Source organism: Drosophila sulfurigaster, chromosome X (genome assembly GCF_023558435.1).
Source record: "Drosophila sulfurigaster albostrigata strain 15112-1811.04 chromosome X, ASM2355843v2, whole genome shotgun sequence".
Classification (NCBI taxonomy): Eukaryota; Metazoa; Arthropoda; class Insecta; order Diptera; family Drosophilidae; genus Drosophila; species Drosophila sulfurigaster.
This window is the reverse complement of record NC_084885.1, coordinates 20031159-20057752: the sequence shown is the minus strand read 5'-3', so window position 1 is coordinate 20057752 and position 26594 is coordinate 20031159. Positions and strand designations below refer to the sequence as shown.

General features: G+C 38.7%; 2 protein-coding genes across 4 annotated transcripts in view; both read left to right on the top strand.

Annotated features, from left to right (window-relative positions):
* Positions 1-18329, top strand: part of LOC133847758 (protein PRRC2A) — a 56006-nt gene extending 37677 nt beyond the window's left edge. For all 3 annotated transcript variants that reach the window (XM_062282965.1, XM_062282966.1, XM_062282967.1), the window contains exons 4-5: positions 13500-14206; positions 15144-18329. In XM_062282965.1, coding sequence (XP_062138949.1) covers positions 13500-14206; positions 15144-18114 — 3678 coding nt within the window. In that variant the 3' untranslated portion in view covers positions 18115-18329. The remainder of the gene's footprint in view (positions 1-13499; positions 14207-15143) is intronic.
* Positions 18330-19580: 1251 nt separating this feature from the next.
* LOC133847761 (regulator of G-protein signaling 7) lies at positions 19581-26048 on the top strand. Its single transcript, XM_062282969.1, has 9 exons — positions 19581-20634; positions 20724-20765; positions 20796-21759; positions 22074-22321; positions 22384-22567; positions 22631-22917; positions 23193-23306; positions 23369-23494; positions 23559-26048. The coding sequence occupies exons 3-9, from the start codon at positions 20875-20877 to the stop codon at positions 23884-23886; spliced, it is 2172 nt and encodes a 723-aa protein (XP_062138953.1). The 5' UTR covers positions 19581-20634; positions 20724-20765; positions 20796-20874; the 3' UTR covers positions 23887-26048.
* Positions 26049-26594: the final 546 nt, after the last annotated feature.

Below are 26594 nucleotides of genomic sequence, written 5' to 3'. Positions count from 1 at the left end.
ACAACAAAACAAAACAACAACAAAATAACCACTGCCAAACCCAATTCAGTGCAGTGGAACGGAAATGCATTTACTTTGCTTCACTTTTGCTTCACTTTACTTTACTTTACTTTACTTTACTTTGAACCTCAAACACTTGTCGCCATTCTTGGCCATTCTCTGAGAATTTGAAAGGCAGAAAACAGAAGAAAACAGCTTGACAACGCTTTTAATTGCAGTTCATTTCAACAAATTTTCATCAAGTTTTGTTAGTGAAATGGGGTTTCTACTTGTTCCAAGTATTTTTATAAATTAGAGATCAACTACGAAAGAAAAGAAATTTTGCAAATGAACATAAGTGAAATATAAAAAATAAATCTTTGAAACAGTTTCAATTAAGGAAACATAATGTAATGAAAAGAATTTTTAAAGAAAAAAGTAAAAAGAAAAGCTAGTTTCTTCTTTACATATTTGCTTGGAAAGTGTCATGTTGAATGATCAGAGAAATAAGTTAGAAAAAAAATATTGCCTAAGTATAACTTATAATAAAAAATAGATTCTTTTATACATTCATTTTTTTAAGTAAATTATCTTTGAATTGAAATTTGCTATGTTAAAGTTTCAAAATTATTAAATAGATGGTTATGAATATTATTTATACATTAGTTACTCAATAGTTTTGAATTTATAATATTCCATTTTATTTTTTGTTGTAGTTTATTTAGCAACTTTTGATTGATTTTCTAAAATTTTAATTCCTTCTATTATTTATTTTCATTTATTGAGGCAAATATTATTTGATTTTACTTTATTTTCGATTTAAAACTAACCTTTAAATTGTATAAATCTTGAGCTGAAACATTGAAAATGAATTGACGTGAAAGTGAATAATATGAAATTATTTGTTACACTCAAAGCAAATCATATCATTCGATGGCTAATTAATCAATAATCTCGAAGAGGAAAAAACTGCTGTTCTTTCCAATTTAATCATTACTCGACATTCATTCGATTCGAGGCAATCAATTGGCAGTTTGATTGTAATTAGCTAATCAATGAGGTGATCAATTGGCAAATTTAATGCGATAATAATGCGAGAACAGAGTTCTCAAAGGTTACCGAAGGAGGAAATTAGAGAGTCAACTTATTAGTGTATGCGTGTCTGTGTATGTGTGTGTACATCGGACACCTAATAAAATTAATTGCCAGTTGAGTTGAGTCTGGAAGTGAAACACATTCAGCTTTCAGTTAGATTAATTGTGTTGGGTTGGGTTGGGCTGGGCTTTTGGGTTGGGTTGAGTTGAGTTCGGTTCGCTGAGGTTCGCAGAGGTTCGCAATTGACCGCTTGTAAATGATCTTAAGTATAGGTTTTGGTTCCCAGACAGAGTAGAAGACTGGATAGATAGATAAACTAGATACTAGATGAATCGAATGCATTCGATTAACATGTGACAACATTCAGTCTTTAAGCGTAACCGTTAATTAGCGTTTCCTTCGCATTCGCAGGGCAAGTGAGGTGGGTGTAATTGCAACAACTTGTTGTGCTAATAAATAAATATGCAATCGACAGCAACAACAGCAGCAGCAGCAGCAGCCAAAGAGTGTTGACAATGACGAACAACAACAACAACAACGACAACCAGTCGCATTCTTAAGTTGTCAGTGACAATTAGAGAGCAAATTATGCTAACTAAATATGCGACGTGCAAATATTTCAATCGCACAAACTATTAATGGCAACCGTCAGCTGGGCGTGGCAGCCATCGAGCAACAACAACAACTGCAACAACAACAACTGCAACTGCCACAAAGAGACAGCTTCCATTTTCTTCTCCTGTTGCATAAGCGAGAGGCAAGAGGCCAAGCATAATTATGATTATAATTATATATATATATTTTTTTTGCTGTTTTATAGATTATCAACAGCAATTTCAATTTCCAATTTTCAATTTCGACAGCGCCACCCACAAGGGCCAAAAGTGCCAATTGAAAATTGCCAGCTCTCAACTCAGTTTGAATCCTTTGCTAAATGTTTCTGTTGCGAAAGGTTTTTCTTGTGTGTTTGTGTGTGTGTGTGTGTGTGTGTGGCAAACGAAACAACAACAAAATATGTCACGGGGTTTGGGGTTTGGCTTTTGGGTTGCGTTGCCTGTTTTTTTTTTATACCCGCTAACCATAGGATAGAAGGGTATTATAACTTTGTGTAACAGGCAGATAAAGTCATCATCCAACCCCATTAAGTATATAGTATTTTATCTATATACTAAATATAGCCATCGGTATATTTCAGTATTTTTAAGCTAAAGTCATTCCATAGAGTATATAGTAATATATCAATGTTGTAGTATATCAATATACCAATTATATCCTTCAATATATCCATGAAGTATATAGTATTCTAATATTGATATAATACTATCAATATAGAAATTATAGTATTCGGTATATTTTAGTATTTTTAGGCAAAAGAAGTCACCCCATTAATTATATATTATTTCAATGTACTACATTGAAATATATCAATATACCAAATATAGCCTTCGGTATATACATGTACATGGATGTACATGAAGTATATAGTATTCCAATAATGTAGTATTATATCAATATACCAAATAAAGCCTTCGATATATTTTAGTATTTTTAGGCAAAAGAAGTCAACCCCGTAGAGTATATAGTATTATATCAATGTAGTATTATGTGAATATACCAATTATAGCCCTCAGTATATTTCAGTATTTTTAGACAGAAGTCACCCCATATAGTTTTATATTAATATACCAAATATAGTCATTGGTATATTTAAGTATTTTTGTAGTATATTTTTCAGTATATTTTAAGAATAATTTTCTTCAGAATGGGTTACGGGTATCTCACTTTTCGAGCATACTCGACCGCAGCTTTCTTAGTTATTTTCTTGTGTTTTTGTCTCAGTCAAAGTGAATAATTTAACACAAGCGTCGCAAAAGTCGTCGACTTCAATTGCGCCACGGTAGTTAAAAGGTGTCAATCAAGCGGCTGACCAACATGCAACCTATTGGCTTACAGACTTACAGCCGCATAACCAGAGCCACAGCCAGAGCCACAGCTAGAGCCAGAGCAGTCAACTCTTGCAGAGCAACGCTTAACGGGTTCGACGGCAGCGACAGAGCGACGCAATTAGCCTTTTTATAGCCAAATGTGGCTGCCAAAGAAGCTAAGCTTAAAGGCAACTACAATGAAAAGATATTTGTTCAATATTCAATTTCTAGTGTTGAAAGGCAGAAAGAGAAATTAGTTAACAGCTTTGGATTTTAGCTTAGATTAATTTTATGACACTTTTTTTGACAGCTTAAAGAAAACTCAAGTTCCTTTTTGCAGTAGAAAAGAAAAATTATTATTTTGAAGTTTTTATATATAATTTTTTGTTTTTGGTAATGTTTTTTGTGATTGAAAACTTATTTTCATTGACTTGCTTAAGTTCTCCTTCTCAAAACTTTAAGTTTAGTTTTCTTAGTTTGTTCCCAAAGAATTTCTAAGCAATTTAAATGCATACAGTTTTAATTTTTAAAATCATTAGTGATTATTTGGGAAGACAACTATATAATTGCAAAGTAGTTTTAAAAATATGGCTATTCACATTTTAATTTGCTTTATTTAGAGAAATTTATATTTGAAATACATACTTCATATATTTTTCAAAAGTTTTTAGATTCGATTCAACGTAATTGAAAATATTTTATACATTAGGAAGATATTAAAAGAAACTTTTGATTTTGCTCTTGGCGATTTTCAGTATTGGAAATAATTTCAAATTGATGTTTATAAATTTGAATTCAATTCTTTAATTAATGTTGGAACATTGTCAATATTTATAATTTTGAATTAAATTTTTTAATTTAAATCATCTTCAAGTAAAATGATTAGTCGAACGATTTATGAGCAGCGTATTTTGAATTAATGTTGTTTAAATATTTGCAATTAGTTCGTTTGAAGTTTTGTCAACACTGTCTTAAGCAGCTGGATGTTGTTTGATTTAGTTCCAGAGACTTAAAGTGAATTCAGTTGAATTTGAAACGAATTGAATTGGCCCAACTTTAAACGCTGTTCTAGTGTTTTGGGTGTGTTGTTTGGTTCCAGCTGCTGGAATGCTGTTACGCTTTTGCCACAGTCAGAGCCACAGCAAGAGTCACAGCCAGAGCTACAGCTGCTGCCCTTTTGCTAAAGAGGGCGACGTTAAGCAGTTAAATACTTTGTCATTAGGGGCAAATCATGATGGAAGGCGACCGCCTCCTCGAAATCGAGCATCAAAAAATCGCTGCGCTTTTTTGCATAATAAAGTTGTTTGCGCGCTCGACTTGAATCGATTCAAGGAGGAAGAGGAAGAGGTCTACTAGATGAGAGGAGAAAGAAGAAGAGGGGAAGGGGAGGGGGAGGAGAGGATTTTACCCTTTATTTAGCTGGAATCTCAACAGCACAAATTCCCACGCCCAGAGCCCAGAGTTTGAAGTTATTGGAGGGGGCGGGCGGTCGAATGCTTCGAATGCAAATCAAGTGATTTTTTATTGCTCGCTCGTTTCGCGTGCGCCTTGCATTTAATGCTTGTTGCTGCCAATCGATTTTGGGATTTGGTTAGCGGAAATTGTGGCCAACAGCAGCCTGGCTTCAGCTCCAGCTGCGGCTGTGGCTCTGTCTGTGGCTGCTGTGTGGTATCAACTCGGTTTGTGTGTGTGTGTGTCTGTGAGTGACACAGTTTCAGCCCACATAATTGTGGGCTGTGCACTGCGGAACAACGCGGCGCATACGTAATATTGAATATCCAACAAGATTACGCATACGACGCATTGGCCGCAGTCGACATTCCATTGACGTCGCAAGCTGCGCAATTACAATCGCATTCGAATCGCACAGAATCTCAACCGCAGTCATATATAATTATGTTCCCTCCCCCGCCCCCTCTCTTCCCCCCTCTCCTTCCCTCCTCTTGGCTGCTGCATTTCCTTCGCATGATTCAAGTGAGAACGCAAGCAGAGAACATTTTTGGTGTGTGTTGCTGTTGTACATTTTGTTAATGCTCATCGACTGTTTGTTTATTGCATGCCACATGCCACATGCCACATGTTGCACGTTATATAATGCCATTGATTAATCACTGGGCTCGATTACAACACAACACAACACAACACACAACAGACACAACGCAACACAAAGAAATGATCTAAAATGAAAAACCACACAACAGCAAGCGAACAACAAAGAAAACCTATAAAAAAATTACGACGCTCGAGAAATCAATGAATATATATTTTGTAAATATTTTGTTGCTACCATTGGCGGTTGCTCTTCGCTCTTCGCTTGTTGTTGCCTTAAGTTATGCTTGGCGCGTAACTGGGACACCAACAACAGCAACAACAACAACAGCAACAACTAAAGCAACAATCACGGCAACACTCTCGCTTTCACGTCAAAGCAATCGAACACAGAATATACTCCATACTCATACCTCTATGATTTCTATATATATATACAATATAAATATATATATATACATATATGCGAGCATATGCACTCGCATTTTGTGGAAGGCTGCATTTTTGATCGACGTTGATTTTTCGTGGCTTTTGCAGCAACTAATAAAAACCCAAAGCAACAAAACTGACAACAAGGAAAAATGCTCTACTACAGAATACCAGACTGCAAATATACCCTGTAAAACAGAATAATATTATACTTAGATTAGCGAGAGTAATTTTAGCCAATATACCAACTTAATATACTGCAAAAAATACTGAAATATACCAACTGAAAACAAGGAAAAACGCAGAATACCAGACTGCAAAAATACCCTGTAAAACGATATACCATTTAGATTAGCGAGAGTAATTTAAGCTAATATATCAAATTAATATACTGCAGAAATACTAAAATATACCAAAATATACCAAAAACGCAGAATATATGGTATTAATATACCAATTAATGAAAAAGAACTAAAATAAAATAATATTTAAATAACTTTTATATATAGCCAGAGCAATTATTTTTCATATTTTTGATGTTGCGCACATTGAGAAAATGTTAGAATAAAATAATATAATTTTGAGTATAACGCAGAATAATCTGAAGAATAATTAATTCGAATTTACAGCCAGTGAAGCAATTTTTTTTTTATTTTAAAGAAACATATCTTCCAAAAATAATGTCAGATAATTAAGCGAATGTATTAGCAAATATTATTTCAAAAAACCATCGAAATAATTTTTAGAGTTTGCTGCAGCTTATAAAGCGAACATAAATAAAGAGCAATACAAAATTCTAACCAAGAAATGTTTCAAAATATTATCATACCATACAAATAGTTCTAAATTTGACATGACATTGGATTTTCTTCAATTTCTAACGCAACTAAGAAAAATAACGAATCCAGTTCGAATTCTTTGCATGAATTTCAATGCAATAATCGAATACTTAAAATCCATACTTATTTTTAATAACAATTTTAAGTATGATCGAAGAATGCAAATTTGAAAGTAATGCTTTCAAAAGTATTTTACTGTAAGCGTATTTAAAGTGCGTTCAAGTGTTTTGTTGTATTTTGTGCTAGTCGTTGTTATTGCTGCTGCTTTGTTTCTTTAATTATTTACCATAAATTTGCGGTGCAAGTGGCGTCCACGTCGTCGTCGTCGTCGTCGACGGGCACGAAAAGAAAAAAATGTTGCACAACTAAATCGCATTTATTTAAAATTCCAGACCATTGCGAGCAGCGGCAGCAGCAGCAACAATAAAATAACAACAGCAACGAGAGCACAAATATTTAACAGAAATTCGTTTGGCGGCAAAGAAAAAAATTACAAAAAAAAAAAAAAAAAAAAAATTGTATATATGCAAACCGCGGACAAAACCTGCGCGGCATGTCTCAAGCTCAACAGTTGGACACCGCAGTGGGTCGCTTATTGTGTGGGTGGTGAGAAGGGGGAGGGAGGGAGTGGGGACTGAGAAAAGGGGAACTGCTGGGAACCCAAGAGGGAACCCAGGAGGGAGTTTCGCCCCCACAGCGACGCCTCGTGGCTGCTGCTTTGGCTGCTGCTGATGTTGGCAGCTCGATAAGCAAGTGACTTACTTTTGGCTTTCTGTGTTTGCTGTTATTGAATTTATTTTTCATTTTATATTTTGTATATCGTATTTTGCATTTGAAATTTCGTTTCGTTGGCTCTTTAATTTTAGTTTATGCGCCCATAAGTTACACGCCAAAAACGCGATCAAGTGTTAAAGCTATCGAATTGCATTTCTCAAATGTGTGTGTGTGTGGCAATAATAATATTGCCCTGGGTTTTGTCAAAAATTATTGAAACGAGCCGAGTTGGCAGTTGATTCACGATTGAATAAGTCCCCACAAACTCCCAAACTCAGCTCGAAAACATATTTATATTCGTAAATGTAATTTGAGTAAGCCAATAAAGAAATAAATAATTGTGTTAGAAAGGCCGTTGCGTTGTCTCTTTTGTCTGTTATGTTTGTTATACAACATGCAATTGGCTTGTAAATTTTCAAATGACGTTATTCTTTAACATATTTTGAATGGGAAATTGACACACGATATTTAAAGATATTTTGTCTACGGTGTATAACATTTGATAACATTTGTAGATACTTAAAGCGAGCTAGAAAGTATATGAGAGAAAGATAAGAAGTAATTCTCGACAATATTTATATAATATTATCTTCTATTAGATTACTTTATAAAAAAAATACTTATACCAAAGGCTATAATTGGTATACCAACACATTCAAAATATACCATGGCTTAGAGTATTTCATACTACATATATTTTATTAAAGTAGAGAAATATAAAAAGTTATTCGATTATATTCATAGTGTCTTATATATTATTCCATTATAATAAAAACATAAAAATATACCAAAGGCTATATTTGGTATACAAATATACTATTACAATCAAAATATACTATGTTTCACAGTATTTTATATTTTAGTATATTATTTAATTTTATTAGTGAAATTCAATTCAATTAAATTTATATTTTCTTATATTATATTACGTTATAAAACAAATATACTAAAATATACCAATGAATATATTTGGCATATTAATATACTATTACCTTCAAAAAAAATTTATATTGTATATATTTGGTATATTTATGTATTATTACATTCTAAATACACCACAAAATATAAGAATTGCTAAATTGAAATATATTTATATTATAATCAATTTAAATTTGTATATTTTATTTTATATTTTCAATGTAGTACTATATTAAAATATCAAATATAGTCTTAGCTATATTTAGTATTTCTTCTGGTAAATTTTGGTATAGCGGGCACACTTGACTGTCACTTTCTTGCCTGTTTTATATTTTTATTTCTTTTCATACATTTCCTTACTTACAAAACGAAATATCATAAATCATACAGATTTCTGTTATTGTTAGAGGTTTCCAGTTTTTTGGTTCTACAACTTTCATAACACTTATAGTTACAAAATCAAATTGAATTATCAAATTTCATTATGATTTTGCTTTGCACTATACACATACATTTTTAAAACAGTTTTAATCAGTGGCTACAGCTTTTTAATTTCCAGCCAATTAATTTTGGGCCACTTTCATAAAACAATAGTTTTTGACGCTTTTGGGGGAACACTCGAAACTTTCCATATCGAGCAGCGACATTTGATATCTCCAAATGTGATTTTGCGTGTCACATTTGAATTTTTTTCTGGTTTGATCTGCTCCAAATGTTGCACACAATACAAAATGCGTGCGTTTAAATTCAAATATTGTTTTCATAATCTGACTTAATTTTCATATTATGTCGCGCGATTTCCTGCAACGAAAAACAAAATGTATTTTTACAATTACAATTGTTCAGATGGAAACTAATTAGAGCAGATCGTTCATTTGGCTTTCCAAAATTATGTTTATTTCTAACATATTTGAGTAAAATTGAAAAACATTTGCGTAAATCTGGACAGTCTTCAATTGAGTTTCAGTGCGAACAGTGTGCCAAAGAAAAATCTATTAAGAGTGAACTATGAATAAGTGAATTAAATGCATTCGAAGGCAGGTTCAAAGAAAAACTAAATGTTGTGTGTTGCTTTCCTCCCCACTCTTCTCTTCTCTTCTGGCAATCCCCTGAATTGGCCTCCATTTGATGCCCAAATCATTAACGCCTTCAGAAAAACATGGCAAGAAACCCAAATCAAGGACAACGAATTGAAAACCAAAATCATAAATAACACATTTTACTTTTGTTGTCAAATTTTTCGTTGTTGTTGTCGATGTTGTTGTCGTTGTTGTTGTTGTTGTTGTTGTTGATTAGTCATACGCGCTATGTACGTGTCTAATTGGCCAACTTCAAGCGACAGGTTGAAGTTTTTATTTTTCGTTTTTCGTTTTTTCTGTCGACTTTAAGTTGATTTTTGGAGTTGGAGTTGGAGTTGGATTTGGAGCGTTTCCAAGTGCAGGCGCCGGCGTCGTCGCATTGTGGGCGCAGTTGCCAAGCCCAATAATAACAGAAAAAAGACAACAACAACAACAGCAGCAGCAGCAGCAAGAGTAATCGCTTTTAAAAGCGAACGATGCAAAGTGCACCCAAATAGCTAAAGTAAAAACAATAACAAAAATTATGCTATAAAACCGAGAAAAAAACAAAGTAAAACCCAAAAACCGAAAAACTGAAACAATCAAATGGAACGTGATTCGTAACTGGATTGGCGGCACACAAAAATGCCTCAACTCCAGCCGCAAATCCAGCTTCAGTTTCAGTTTCAGCTCCAACAACAACCCCCTCCAAGTCTCTGTCCAGCGCCCCAAATTTTTAATACGTAGAACCAGCGACAACAACAAACAATAACAACAACAACAACAGCAAACACCAAATTGTTGTTTGGCAATCAAAAGTAAAACCAAAACACCACCAAAAAAAAAAAAAAAAAAAAGAAATAAATAACAAAACTTAACCCAAAGTTGATAAAACAAAAACAAGGCAGCAAGCAACAAGTAAAAGTGCTTTGAACGATTGTTACTCGATTTACAGATACTCTGCAATAATTAACACCTAGTGCTGAACACAATAGTTTCACCTTTCCTTATAAAGAAATACAAAATATCATAATATGTAATTTGTATTTAAATTAAAAAAAACTAACGACACCAACATTAAGATTCTTTTTTACTTATAATTAAAAGATTAGGAATAAAAAATTTTTTTATCAAAGCAAATTCAAGTTTGTTTTAAATAAAATTTAATTTTCATTTTAGTAAAAATCTTAAATTATTACGTGTATATCTAATTCAATTAAACTCATTTTCTATTTTGTTGGATCATATATTAATTTACGTATATTTTTAACTGTATTTATTGAAGTTACATTTTGTACATATCATTTAGCTAAAATTTCAAAATATGTACTACATAACATAATATTTTTCTAAATTACATTTTATTTCATTTAGTAAATAACTTGAAATTTTGATGTAGGTTTCTTGATTATTATTTTTAATTTAAATTAAATTTCTCTTTCATTTTGCTAAAACTATTTTGCAAATACTATTTAATTATTGTTATAATTATTATACTCACAACTTGAAATTTTGAAGTAGGTTTCTTGATTATTATTTTTGATTTAAATTAATTATAAATTATAAATTATTACCTAACATTTATTATTATATTCATATAAATTCCATTTGATTTCATTTAATAACTTGAAATTTTTATGTATATATATTTTTTTTTTTAAATTAAATTTCTATTTTGTTTTGATTAATTTTGTATTAAAATTTATGAAATGAGAAAAATTATAATGAGTAGTAGTAGTAGTATTCTAATTAAATGAGATGTAATATTTATCACCATTTTCATGCTCAAAATGCTAGTGAAAAATATGAAGTTACTAAAGTTAATTTTCAAACGCCCCGTTTTGAACAAGTGTACAGGGTAGCGTAAAACATGAAACCAAACGAAACGATTCGCGTGCGCGCGCGCGCCACAGCCTAACGGTGTTTGTAGTGACTGCGCAGTCGCGTCAGATTCGTCATAGAGACCGCCTCAGTCGCACGCTTCACGTTCCATTTTCCATATTCCACGTTCCACGTTCCAGACCAAGCCTCGCCATAGAGCTTTGCTCGCAGTTGCTGCGCTTTGCATTTTGAATGAAAGGCAAACTGGCGACAGCGACGTTGACGTCGACTGCGGCGTCGTCTATTGGCAATAAATAATTCTTTGTAGTCGCTTGTTTTTTTTTGTTCGTTTCTTTTTTTTTTGTAGCTTGGCCTGCGCCTTTTTTGTTTGCTGCTTTGCTGCTTTACTTCAATTTAATTAGTTTATTTGAAAGCAGTTCGGGCGATGGTGTCATAGATTAAATTGAACTCAATTCATTTTTTATTTATTTTTTTTTTTTGTTCGATATATTTTTTTTTTTTTTTCTATTTTGTTGCTTTCAGTTTGTATCAGTATTATTATTTAATTGTTCTTTGTGTGCAGCACACAAAAAGGCATTCGAAATGTTTCTATTGCGGAATCGAAATTGGAATTCGCATTGAATTGTGTTTTGCTAACTCGATTGACTTGAGACACTAAATCAACTTCAACTGCAATTGCAATTTCAATTCCAATTGCAATTCCAATTGCAATTTGAGTGAAATTGTTGATCATGTTTTTTGGTTTTTTTACCAACTGAAATTATAAGCAATTTGTTTTATTCTTGGAATACATTTTATTCTTATTCATCAATTGAGCACAATAAAAATTGAATGGAATTAGTCACTGATTATTATAGCATTTCAAATAATAATCTTTTACAATCGTTGACCCCATTATTCAGATAATTAAAATCAACTTCATTCTTAATTGCCTGATTATATTTTAGATTTTTCGCTTGCGACATTTTTTCCACTCAATTAATAATATGATTAATATTAATATGAAGTGTAGAAACCCGGAAAGTTATTGAATGGATTTAACAAATTTATTAACAATAGTTATCGCAATATTTCTATTCCAACCAAACTTTATTGACTACTGTTATTTAAATTATTTCACTAGTGACAATTTAAAATTGGATTGAAGTTTCGGTTCAATTAATAATATTATCAAAATTTAACTTCCTCTGTTGATTTGAAGTGTAAAAACCCGAAAAGGCGTAGACACAGTTTTGTTGACAAAAATCCACTCATCATGCCAATAAAAGCATAAGGTAAACAAACTGAAACAGGTCTCCAAACAAAACACTCAAGTCAAGTCCCATATCAATTGCACCAACGATCCACGCTGCTCGTTAATAGCCCCATAAAGAGAGTGAGTGAGAGAGGGAGGTGGAGGGGAGGACGGGAGGTAGGAGTAACTGAAAATGAGACAGAAAACGTAACTGAAAAGTCGCCCACAAATCATCAGCCACAAAGAGCGGAGGCAACAAAGACGCGCATTTGGCCATTTATCAATTGAGCGAAGATAATTAACATGAACAGCGAGCAACAATTGTTAGTTGAAGCTTGGCGCGTGCGCAAATCAACAACAAACAGCAAACAGCAACAACAACAACAACAACGACGACGAAGACGAAAAACCAGATGGACAAATTTGTTTGTGTTGGATGCGCGATGCGCTTGAGCGCAACTTGCATTCACACAGCAAGAAACAGAAGAAGAGAGAGAGAGAGCAAGTGTGAGAGGACTGGGGTTAAGTGGAATGAAATGGAATGAAATATGACTGAGGCAGAGGCAGAGGCAGGTGAACGCTGTGTGCCATCGCAGCGAACCGAAACGTTGTTTGTTTTCATAATTGCATAACGATACCCTGTATTGAAAAGCCCGAAGGGGTGTTATAAATAGGTTTAATAATGAACGTTTTAATTTAATTGCTGCTAAATTGCTGAAATTAAATAATGTTCTATATGCATTGTGCTAGACAAATTAAAGCAAAACTTTGATTAAATAGATTTTTTCCTTTAAGTTTTAGTACGAATTTAAAAGTTCATATATAGACATATTGGTTATTTTTTTTTACTTTGAAAAAACTTTGAAATACTAAACTGTATTATTAAACTGTTTTATTTCTTAGTTTGGACCAAAAACTATTAAATATTAAACTGTATTAAAGTTATGAACATTTAATTTAAATGTTACAACACAAAAATTAAAATAGGATCCTTATTCACTAATAATTAAGAATAGATATATAAGAATAGACATATTAGTTACTTTTTTTTACTTTGAAAAAGCTATAAATTATTAAGGTGTATTATTAATTTGTTCTTTTTCCTACTTTGAAAAATAAACTATGAAATATTAATGAACATTTAATTAAAATGTGACAACACAGATAATTAATATAGGATCCTTAAGTAGCAAATGACTTATTCACTAATAATTAAGAATAACGCTTCAATACGTAGAGACTTTCACTGATTTACATACAGGGTATGGACTAGTCGAGTTGCTGCAGTTGATGCATCTCTATTGCAATTACGTTTTCGATACTTAAGCTTATTTATGCCTTTACCGTTTTGTTGCAGATGACATCGTTAACCTTGCACTTGATAGTGATAACGCTGCTGGCGGCGGCAGCGGTGGCAGCCACAAACACAGCGGCGACAACCGGAACTGGAACGGCAACTGGAAAGGGAACGCGAGAGGGAACGGGAGAAGGAACGTCAACGGCGTCGCGTGTCTTTGGACAACGCGGCAGAGGAGCAGCAACAACAACATCGTCAGTGACAACAACAAGCACGCAGGCGCCAACGTTGCGCGCACCGCGTCAGCGACGTCCGCTGCCAACGACAACGCTGCCCATTGACGCCAGCAGCGTTCGCAGTCGAGGCAGCTTCAGTGGCAGCACAACACCGCTGCCAGCAACAACGCAACGTCTGCAACGTCGTCGTGGTAGCACAACAACAACAACACCGACGACGACGACAACGAGGCCAGCGTTGCAGTCTGGAGGCAACAGCATTGGACGTGGCAGCAATCGCTTCAGCATCAGAGCCGCCCGCCAGCCACGCGACACGCCAACGCAAAGCGTTGACTTCGACGCCAGCAGCAGCAGCGGCAGCGGTGGCAGCAACATCGCTGGGAGCGCCAACAACCGGCGCCAGCAGCCACATCAGTCGCTGTCATCGGCGGCGTCCTCCAATCCAGTTGCCGCCGCCTCCTCTTCCTCTTCCTCTTCAACCTTCTCTGCTTCTTCTGCCACAACACGCAGCAGCGCAGGCGCACTCAAAACGTGAGTTTTTTTTTTTTGCACTTACGACTTTTAAAAATGGTCGCGTGACACGATGAACACACGAGAACAACTAAAATATCGCAAGCAATGGAATGTGTTTTTAGTTATTTGATTTTATTACTTTTGGATGACAAAGGAATAGGAAACCATTAAGGACATTGAACACTGCATTTGATATTTTAAGTTAAGTTTAAGAGTATTATGAAATTCGTTTTTAAATAACTTATTTTAAACTGACCCCGTTTCTATTCTATCACAGTTAAGCACATTAAACAGTCTATTTGATATTTAGTATTATGAAAATGCCCTTTTTAACATTACTTTTACTTTAAACGGATTCATTCCAATTCAAACACAATTAAGTACATTGAACACTGCATTTGATATTTAGGAGAAAATTAACAAATAGTTTAGCAAAGAGTATTATGAAATTCATTTTTAAATAGCTTATTTTAAACGGGTTCAATCAAATTCAATCACAGTTTGATATTTTTAATTAGATGAAAATTTAAAAATAGTTTGACATCCGTTTTTAAATAACTTTTGTTATAGGAACTCAATCCAGTTCAATTCTTATTAAAGTTAGTGCATTTATTAGAATGCTTTCTCAAATCAACCTCAACTGCCAACTTTTTAGCCCAACCAATTTGGAATGTGTGCAATTAGTCAAGTTCACTCAGGTCAAAGCTAAAATTAGGTTTCGGAAGACCTTTATATATTCTCGCATTTTGTTGTGATCGTGTCACGCACTCATCTCTAGCTGCAATGCTGTCATTTCGTGTGCATTTTACCATTTGTTGTTACCTTTTGGCGACTCTGCCCATTTTGGGCGCCGCCATTGATTAATGTCTGATGTCTGACGTCTGACGTTCTCCTCCCGCCTCCTCACTTCTCACTCTTCATTCTCGTTTTGTTTTTGCTTTGGGTGTCTTTTCAGGCCGCGCATGATCCAGCGTCTGGTGGCCGGACACATTCACAACGCACAGAGCCACTCCACTTATGAGGTGTCCGCCGTGAGCGCCAACAGCAGCCGGAGTAGCAGCCTCACTCCAACGACGACGCCATCGACAACGACAGCTTCTCCACAAGACCGACGTCGCAAGGCAAGCAGCTCGTATCGCTTAGCCCGGCCAGCATCGATAGCGACAACGGCAACGCCAACACGCGACGATGATGATGACGAGGCGCTGCTCAATGAGCCGGATGACTTTGACAACTGGGACAATGGCATACTGCGGCTGAGCGCCGGTTCTGGCAAGGAGTCGGAAGCATCCAATGCCAAGGGCAAGCAGAGCAAGGAGGAGTCCAAGAAGACGCTGTCGGATCAGGTGCGCGATGGCAAATACGGTCTCATCGAGAAGGAACTCTTCCGTCGTGTACCGAAGCGTCCCGGTGTCCTGAGTTATGCACGCAACTCGGAGGTGCCGCTGGACAATGAACGCAACTTTGGCGGTCTCAACGAACAGGATATTTGGCTGGCCGAGGATCATCTGCTCGTGATCAAGGGTGGCAGTTTAAATGAGGCAGAAAACGAAGCCGGCGGCGGTGGCGGTATTGGAAGCAATGATGATGGCTGGCCGGCAATTGATGATTATGATGCGCCGGCGAGGCAAATTAAATTGCCAAGCCATCCGGTGGTGCCGCCTCCATTTCCCGTGCAGCTCGAACCGCATGGGCCACTGCAGCTTATCCGAGATAATCAAATCGAGAGCATCCATACGGCGTCAGGCAATGGCCAAGGCAATGGAACGCACATCCACAACGGCCACAGCAAGCAACATAACCCAAACGCTGCCAACGGCCAGGGGACGCATTCTGCTACCCGGACGGGAGCGTTTGCGTCGCCTAAGACAGCTGACCCGCAGCCCAGTTACGTCTACCCGGCGCCCTATGCTCCCTGGCTGCTCTATCCCAACGAAACGACGCTATCCCAACAGCCAACGCCGTCCCAGCCGAATACGCATCACGCACCTCCGGCCAATGCTCTGCTAAGAACTCCGCTGCTCGGACCCTGGTTGATCAACGGACTGAACGCAACGGCACCTGGCTCCTTGCCTGGCAATTTCAGTGATTTCGATGAGGATGATCCCTCGCTCTACTATCCGCCTGCGTATAGTTTTGTGTATCGCAGCAACTACTCGAATCCTGTGCCGCCAGGACCTTTGGTGCCTGGCATAGTGTTGCCTCCGCCACCGGATCACTTTAGTCGCCTCGAGGAACCGTCAGCGAAGACAAAGCTCAAGCAAGCATCGACAACGACAACAGCGAGCACAACCACAACAACAACAACGACGACAACCACTCGACGTCCCTACATTCCCACCACGAGCAGCAGCAGTCCAAGCAGCTCTACCAGCAGTCCCAGCAGCTCTTCTTCCTCCTCCTCCTCCACCACAACACGTCCAGCATCGCGTCTCTCGCTCAAGTACAACGCAATTGCCTATGTGCCGCCTTCTCCAACCTCACCGCCCGCTCCACGCCAGCCAACGCCACCCAAGTATGTGGAGCGAGTCCCAGTCCCAGTTGCAGTGCCGATTCCCATATATCCGGTGAACTATCAGCCAACGACGCCACGATCACCGCCGCCGCCGCCAGCTCAGCTCGTTTTTGTGCCCAGCACCGAACGCAATCTCGTGGAGCGTCCCAGGGATCGTGAGCGGGAGCGAGAACGTGAGCGAGACAGGGAGGCACCATTGTCCAAGTCCAATCCCATTTACTACGAATACTTCGAGGCCAAGCGGCAGCCATCGTCGCACAAGTCCAATGTCATCGATGACTTCCTGGCCACCAAGCCGCCGGGCAAACGAACACATTACAAGTCGCCCCCGAGTCCCGTCAACGATGTCGCTGTGGTCAGCATTACGCCCAAGCCACGCGTTCAGCTGCACTCGGAATACGATGCAGCCTTGGGTCAGTTTATACGCAGCAATCTGATTGCACCGCCAGCGGGGAAAGGAAGTCGCTTTCAGGCGCCGGACTTTGATCGTCAGCCATTCCTGCCGATGGTCAATTACAGTGCCGACGAGCAGGATACGAACGCTTTCAAGGCGATCGTCTATCAGCCGCAATCCCCAAGTCCTCAGCCAGTTCAGAGACAACGTCAGTTGCGAGTGGGCAAGCATCAGCAACTACAACTAGAGCCAGCGCTAGAGTCCGTTCCGGAACAGGGTCAGGGACAAGAACAGGACTCCTATCTGCCCGATGCGTTGTTGCTGCAACGTCAGCGCCAACTACGTGTGGGCAAACAGCAGCTGCAGCTGCAACTCCAACTGCAATCACCATCGCCCTACGATGCCCCACAAGTGGTCTACAGCACGCCACTGCCGCTCCCTGCCGCCTATTTGGACAATCAGCTGCAGTCGCGCCCTGCAAAGTATCAGTTACGTCCCCCAGCTCCGGCGCCGCTTCAATACTGGCAACGTCCAGCGGCGCCACCTCCACCGCAGCAACAGCAACAGCAGCAACAACAACAGCAATTCAAGCGTTTACGACACAGCAACGCCAAGCATTCATATCCACCGTACTTTGTGCCCAGTTATCCGAGTGCACCGGGTCCGGAGCCCTTGTACCGTCTGGTGCCCGTGCCACAGCACAAACACTGGCGGCCGAGTGGCAACGGCAATGGGAACAAGCAATCGCAGCAGATTCAGGTGCAACCACAGCAACACCAACCGCAACAGCAACAGCAGCAATATTATCCGGATCGTGGCGTGAACATTGGCCACAGTTTGGCCAGTGATATTCTGGTTAACTACAACAGCAACAATCAGTTCAATCCCCAAGCGGAGCTGGTGCCTCAGGCGCAACTAGGTCCACCTCCCTTGTCCTACCAGGCGCAGAATGGAGGTCCGCTGTGGTCCGATAGACCGGTGCGACAGTCGCGTGCCCAGCTGCAGGAGCAGGTTTAATCTCCAGCCCCCAGGGATCATCCTTGGTTTCTATGTCAACAAACGCAAAATGTGATCCAAGGGCGAAAAACTGAAAATTCGGATTATAAAATATAATGTTCCATTTCCATTTGGTCCAAGACCACAGCAATATTAAATATCATTCATGGCATTAGCTGAAAGTGGAACAACGAGACAACTACTTTCCGGTTAAAAATTCAGTGTTCCAATTTCAAGTGTTTCATCTGCTTTCTGGATTAAAAAAACCTTAAATGTTAAAAATGTGACTAGGAATGGAACAAAAAGTCAGTTACAATTGAACGAAATTGATTGCTACATTGTTTTGAGTCGAAGAATAATCTGTTTTTTTGTTCGGTTTCATCAGCCCTGGACTCAACTACATAATATAATTAATACACGAATGTACTATATATACAACTGGTCAGAGATCTGCCTAGTTTATCATTTTCGAATGCCAATCAAATATTCGAAATTCCCTAATAACGAAATGTTCTTCACAGCACATTTATACCATATATTTATAAAACAAAAAAAAGAAAAGATAGACATCACATACAACTACAACTACAACTACATACATTGAAAGCAACAAAAAAATTGTGTAAATACGTTAAGGATACGACAACAATTACGATAACGATAAAGGTGTGCGCCAAATAATCGAGTGCAGAATTATTGGAGTGCTACACTTACTTTACTCTTAGTTAAAAAAAGAAAAAAAAGAATAAACCTTTTATTTTATATATTGTATGTATCATTTAAGCTAGCTGTGCTGCAAAATGCATAGCATTTAAATATTCAAACTACATTTAAGGTTTACTTAATATTATTATATGCATCATTTTTTAATTTATTGGAAAATTCCATTTCCGACACGTCAACAAAATTGAAAAGCAAATTTGTATAAAAGCCATAAAAATAAGTTCACTATATATTAGTAAAACCAAAAAACAAACATTAAGAAAACGGAACAAAGTTTCAAAAAATCGATATAAAAATGTAAAGGGAATTAAATGCATCATGCATATTCCTCTTATGCACAAATAATCATATATAATCATATATATATTACGTATATCAACTCTATACCTATATAAAATTCTTTTTTTTTTGTAGATGTAATATTGTTTTAATTAATAAGCTTAGCTGAATATTGTATTTCGTTTAAATAAAGCAATTACAATTTTGAAAAAGCTTTGCTGTTGCGCGCAATGTGGCCAGATTTGTGCATAAATCGTTTATTTGACAATTGGCAACGCTGATGCTTTCACAACAACAGCTGGTGCATTTGACAGTGACCAAAGGGGAGCAACAGAGCCAAAGAGCGAGAGAGAGAACGAGAGCACTTCATGACAACTGTGAGAGCGCTCGCGTCATACATATTGTGTGGGTGCGTTTATGTGGGTGCGCTCTTCGTGTTTGTGCGTGTGCTGAGAGAGAGCGAGAGAGAGAGAGCGCGAGAAACATTCTTGTACACAGGTTGAAGGGAATGTGGGGCGGTGGGCAAACAAAAATCGATTGCAACAGCAAATCGACTTCAGGAAGCGCCTTATAATAAGGCACACGAATCCGCGACGAGAACGAGAACGTGAACAACGCACTCGGCATCGCGCAAAGCTAAGGCACAAAAAAGCAAGCAGAAGGCAGCAGCAGCGGCAACGACGACGACGACGACGGGGGCAGAGTCAGAGGGAGAGGGACAGTGGCACTTGAATTGACTTTGGGCTCATCCCTCCCCATCATCATCCACCCGCTAACGTGGCGCCCTACGTAGCCTTAAAATGATTACAGGCTAACGCCAAAAAGAGGAAGAAGCTAAAGGCAAACGCAGAAGAAGAAGCACAAGCTAAAGCTGAAGAAGAAGCAGAAACAGCAGCAACAGCAGTAGCAACGAAGCCAGTAGCAATAGCAGCAGCGCGGCGTGCAGCAGGCAGGAAAAAATTGCCAGATAAATAATATCAATTATTAATAATATAAAAAAGGTAGAAAAAAAAACCTGGCAAAATTAGTAATCAATTGTGTAGTTTAATTGAGAGCGAAACAAATTGTGTGCAGGAGGAGCAACGAAAAGTGTCGCTGTGTGCGTGTGCGTGTGCCTGACCGTGTGTGTGTGAGTGCGAATGTATTGAGCGCTATTGCTGCTGCGCTTTTTTTTTCTGCAAGCGAAAAAATTGTGATAACGCGAGACGCAGCGAAAAGCGCAAAACGACAACTCCGCCGCAGCCCCCCGCCACCAACATCACCCCCCCTGCCCACTGTTGTGCAGCAAGTAAAGCGGCAAAAGCGAAAGAAGAAACAAAATGGAGCTGGATAAATGACACAACACAATTTGGAAATAAAACACACTCAAGTGCGAGGCGACTGAGAGGACTGTGAGTGCGTGCGTGCGAGCGAGAGGGCGAGATACGAGCGCTGCAACTTTTGCCAGCATACATACAAACACACACACACTCACACACATACCCATACGCATACACCCACGCAAAGGAGCAGGCAGTGACGGCGACTGCGACGACGAAGGTGGGCAGCGAATCGTTAAAACACAGTGAACGACTTTATATTAATATATTTTCTGCTATATATAAAATATCTATGTGTATTTATAAAAGGATATAACGGTGCTGAGAGTGGAGCCGGCAGCAGGCAGCGACGTCTACGTCAACAGCGGCAGCGACTGCGACTGCGACAGCGTTTATAAATAGCTCGCAGTGCGGCGGAGCAGCGAGCAGCGAAGCGAGTGTCCAGCGTGTTGGGTGAACAATGGTAACAATGAACTCGGAAGCGGACAAAACACAGAGCAGCACGCAAGCAACCAATGCGCTGGCGATGAGCAGCGCGCCCAAATCGCCACCAGCGACAGCAACAGAAGCTGCAGCTGCAACTACAGCAACAACACCAATAGTGGCAGCTGTAACAATAACAACAACAGCAGCGGACAATAGCAGCCCAGCGTCACCAGCAGCAGCAGCAGCAACTGCAGCAGACACAGCAGCAGCGACGCCAGCCGCATCGCCGACAGCGACGCCAGCAGCGCTGGCCAATGGCAACAGCAATGCAGGAAGTGCAAGCGACGCAGCAGCGGAGACTGCATCGCTGCACAATGTCAATGTCAATGGCGGCAGCAGCAGCAGCAACAGTGAATTGAATGCCGTCACAACAGCAGCAACAACAACAACGGCAACAGCTGCTGCAGCAACGACAGCAACAACAACAAGCAACAGCAGCGCAGTCATCACAACAATAACCAGCGCTAGTCCGACGACAGTTGAAAGCAGCGGCAGCAACTGCAACACAACCATTGCAGCCGTAACGCCGCAGCTGTCGGGCAGAAGCGTCAGCATACGCGATGCAACAGCGCCGAGTGGCAGCGGCAGCGGTAGTGGAAGCGGCAGTGGCAGCGGATCGGCAGCGGCGTCGGCGTCGGCAGCATCGTCATCAGCAGCGCCAGCTAAAACATCATCAAGTGCTTTGCTCAGTGTGGGCAGCAATCATCATCATCATCACCATCATTCCTCGCAGTCGCAGTCAACGTCTCAGTCGCAGTCGCAGCAGCCGGCGCCAGTGCAGTCGGCGTCGCAGCAGACGCATCATCAGCAGCGCGGCAGCAAAAACGAAGATGCCCCCAACATTCTTGTCTACAAAAAGGTAAAACACACATGACAAATCAAATATTATTCAATTTAACTAAGTAACAAAGTGATCTTGTACTTTGATCAGTTTCTAAGAATTCAGATCAGATAATCATTCCCTATCGATAAGTCTGTAGATTATCATGAGCTTAACAGTGTAGATTAACATGAGCTTATATTATATTTATATTTACTTTGCAAACTAAACACACTTTAAGCTGTATTTTCGACCCTTAAGCCAATTGAAATAGTTAGCAATAGGAATGTAGTTTTCTATAAACTTGTATAATATATTCATTTAATCAACTTTTATGCATTTCTCCATTTCAGATGGAAGCAATCATCGAGAAGATGCAGGCAGAGTCGAGCGGCGTCGCTGTGCGCACTGTGAAGGCGTTTATGAGCAAAGTGCCATCGGTGTTTACCGGCGCCGATTTGGTTGCCTGGATACTGAAGAACTTTGATGTGGAGGATGTGACCGAGGCGCTGCATTTTGCCCATCTGCTTAGCTCCCATGGCTACATATTTCCCATCGATGATCATGCGCTGACCGTTAAAAACGATGGCACATTTTACAGGTGCGTTGCCAAAGTGTTGCACAGATTTGATTTAGGCGAAAATTGACTTTCTCTCTGTGTAGATTTCAGACACCATACTTTTGGCCATCGAACTGCTGGGAGCCGGAGAACACGGACTATGCGGTGTACCTGTGCAAGCGAACGATGCAGAATAAAACGCGTCTCGAGCTGGCCGACTACGAGGCCGAGAATCTGGCCAAGCTGCAGAAGATGTTTTCACGCAAATGGGAATTCATATTCATGCAGGTAGTAAATACTGCACAATCACATTGTACACACTTTAATGTTGATAACCTATTACTGTGACAGGCCGAATCACAGAGCAAGGTGGCCAAGAAGCGGGACAAACTGGAGCGCAAGGTGCTGGACTCGCAGGAGCGGGCCTTTTGGGATGTGCATCGACCGATGCCGGGCTGCGTAAATACCACCGAAATAGATATCAAGAAGGCGTATCGACGCGGCGGCTCCAGTCACGGCACTGGCTCCGCTGGCGCCTCCGTGTCCAAGAATCCCGTCGAGCAACTGACCCGCATCATTGCCCTGCGCAAGCAGAAGCTCGAGCGGCGTACAATCAAAGTGTCCAAGGCGGCCGAAGCGTGAGTAACAGCCCAAAGATAAGCCCAAGAGTATTCAGAGTTCTCTTAAAGGTGCTCATCATATAATTTGTATTATCTAAAAAACGAAAAGCTTTTCAATTGAATTATATTTGTCAGTTGGTATTTGATTGTTGCTAACTGACAACTATTATTCAAATGAAAAACCTTTCGTATACCAGTTAATACAAATTATATGAGTAACACTCTTGGGATGGTTAAATATGAGTAATTACTTGAATGAAATATGTTTATTAAACTCGCATTCTTCATTTCAGTTTGGTCGCCTACTACGATCAGTACAATGAGTTTGATTACTTTATAACCTCGCCGGAGCTGCCCAATCCCTGGCAAACGGACAGCACCGAGATGTGGGATACCGAAAAGAATAGGTAAGCTCATCATGAAATAGTAAACTATTCTTTAATAACGCAAAATGTATGTTTGAAAGCAGCAAAGAAGTTCCTGTTCGTCGCGTCAAGCGATGGGCATTTAGTTTGCGTGAGCTGCTCAACGATGCCATTGGACGTGATCAGTTTACCAAATTCTTGGAAAAGGAATACAGCGGCGAGAATCTGAAGTGAGCTCAATTTGCACATAACACATAACAAATTCAATTGATTACATTCGATTTGCCTTTGCAGATTCTGGGAATCGGTGCAGGAGATGAAAGCGCTGCCACAGTCTGAAATTAAGGAAGCCATTCAGAAGATCTGGCAAGAGTTTCTCGCTCCAGATGCACCGTGTCCGGTGAACGTTGACTCCAAGTCGGTGGAATTGGCACGCGAGGCGGTCAATTCGCCAAGCGGACCCAATCGCTGGTGCTTCGATGTGGCCGCCTCTCATGTGTATCACCTGATGAAGAGCGATTCGTATTCGCGTTATCTACGCTCCGAAATGTACAAGGATTATCTCAACTGTTCGCGCAAAAAGATCAAGTCCATACCCAATTTGTTTGGGGTGAAACGTTGAGATACGTTGCGCCATTTGCCGGTCGCTGCTCTCGGCTCCGGTTGAGGATTTGAGGATTGCGGATTACGGATTGAGGCAGACTTCACACATATGTATGGGGAGGAGATCGAACAGTCAGAAAATTGAGTGTGTGTGTTCGATGTGTTTAACGTTGTTAACTTATTATTATTATATATGCATACTACCGTAACTTGCCTATTTGCCCATTGCCATTAGGTCGCGTGTGTGTTCTGAACGTCATTTTGTTTATTGTTTTGTGTTTTTGTTTTTATCGTTAACCTTATGTGCCCAGCGCAACGAAGCGCACAAACCTTCTGTCCTTGACTCAAACGTTTTTCCCCCCATTCGACACGAAGCGAAGAACTCTTTTTTCCAACTAACTAACTCAAAACGTAACGAAAACACCACTGAAAAAAGTATATAACAAAAAGCTATATATATATATATTAAATATTTAAAGAAACCAAAACAAATATTAAATTAAAAACAACTGCCAAGTGCTTCTCGACATGGAATGCAATCAGAAACGGAAGCACAAATGCACAAAGTGGAAGTGGAAGTGAAAACGAAAAGGATGTGTAGCAAAAAGGATGCAGCTGAGATGATGAATCGATAACAAAAAGAAAAAACAAAGCAGAAAAAATGTTACAAAAGCCATACCATGCAATTGTCAAAATGCAACCGAAAACACCAAACAACAAACGTATATGAAATAATCACTTACTTAGGTAATTAGCATAAATATGATAGTAAAAAAAAAACGATTAACAAACAAAATTAACCACAACAAGCAACTGTCAAAGCAAGCAGCAAAGCAACTTAGCAAATTAACTAACGAGTACTTACTATATAATTGTATTAGCCATGTTACAACAACTAACAAAACAAAACAAAAGAAGAAAACCAAACAAATGAAGACAAAGAAGGAAACAAACGAACAATCGAATCAGACAAAATCGAAAGCTGACATTCATATTCTCTCACACGTTATTCGTTATATACAGTTAACCGTTAACTCGTTACTCGCTACTCGCTATATCGCAACTCGTCGCCATTTGCCACAACATTATCGTTCTCGTTTCACACACGCTTACTTCTTATTATTCCTCATAATATGACGCTTATTACAATATTTTATACTTTTGTTATAACATTTTTCTACCACACACACACATTCACATATCGCTAAACGCAACAATGATAAACTTGAAATTCTTAAACTTAAAAAGCTATGAAATATTTTCAAATTTTGTTGTGTCTTTGTCTATATATGTATAACTAAATATATTTATATATATACATTATACAAGTATTATAAACTGTTGCTGACAAGTTGCACGCTTTGTTGAGATCAGAAAGCGGCATTCAGACACAGATTAAATGCTAATAAGAGAGAGAGAGAGAGATAGGGATACGGCGAATGAGGGTAATGAAATAAGGAAGTTGAAAGAGTTAACTGAACTATAGACAATAGAGGACAGGGAAAATGTTAGAATGACGACGAAACACAAAAAATTTCAAATTTTTCGAGAAAATCGTCAAAAGAGAGCTTTACCATGACGTAACACAGACAAAAAAGAGAGCAACAGCTATGCAGAAGAACAGAAAGAGAAAGAGAAAGATAGAGTAGCGGAGCTATTCAAAATGTGTCAGGGCAATCAATCAATTCTCTCGTACTGACAAAACATTTTAAGAGACAGAGAGAGAGAGACGTAGTTAAAGTTGCATCATGAATCTGAAGTGCGGCTTCTGAGCTCGACAAATGCGACAGCTGTTGACTACGCTTAACATAAAACAAGGGCTAAGAAATATGAAATACGACAAGATACGCACACACACATGCATAACATGTATTTATGCATACGTATACATATATACAACTACAACTACAACAAAATGCAAAAATACATTTGCATCGCCGAATATCTCTCAATTGTTGTCGAGGCGAAATCGGTTTAGGAACTAGTTACAACAACATATATACATTTAGTTTATTCGTAAGCCAGCTAAAACGTACTAGTATACGCACACACACACAATCACACACACACACACACTCCCACACATATGTGCACACCTCTTTCACACATGACGCGATCAAAGAAAAAAAGTGTTGCCTGCTTTTAGGCTGCGATCAAAGAAAACCAAAGAAATAAGCAAAAGCAAGCAAATGAAAACCAAAATAAAATTAAATCTCTTTGTGTATGTAATTGTATTGTACTTATTGTATGTTTGTAATTGTAAATGGTGTCTAATTTTAAACGTATACAAAAATGGAAAACCGAACAAAACATAATTATTAAATATTAACATAAATATTGTATTCAAAAATACAATCTCAATGTAGCAAAGAAGCAACCGCATGTTGGTAGTCAAATTTAAATCTATTTTCATGCGAATGGAATGCAATAAAAACAAATCAAAAACAAACAAATAACAATACAAAGGCAAAATGCAGTGCGAATAATGAAAGAAAGATGCAACACTAAAAATGCCAAGATAGAGCAGAAACTACAGCAACTTTCAACTGTTGAATTGGCTAATTCATTGTTAATGTTATGCTAATTTCGATTCTCAAAATATTGTTAAACTATTTTCAACTAATTTTGTTGTCGTTTCCTTTATTGCCCACCGTTCAGTGTAAAAGAGATGGAAAGAGAAATCTTATAAAAAAAATATACAAAACTGAAAAAAACAAAACAAGAACA

What these genes read in the sequence shown, in the direction of transcription:
- LOC133847761 (XM_062282969.1), top strand. Translation starts at nt 20,875, where the DNA reads ATGGTAACAATGAACTCGGAAGCGGACAAAACACAGAGCAGCACGCAA. An exon ending in GGGAATTCATATTCATGCAG is followed by an intron (nt 22,568 to 22,630) that starts GTAGTAAATACT and finishes TTACTGTGACAG; the next exon opens with GCCGAATCACAGAGCAAGGT. An exon ending in TACAGCGGCGAGAATCTGAA is followed by an intron (nt 23,495 to 23,558) that starts GTGAGCTCAATT and finishes TTGCCTTTGCAG; the next exon opens with ATTCTGGGAATCGGTGCAGG.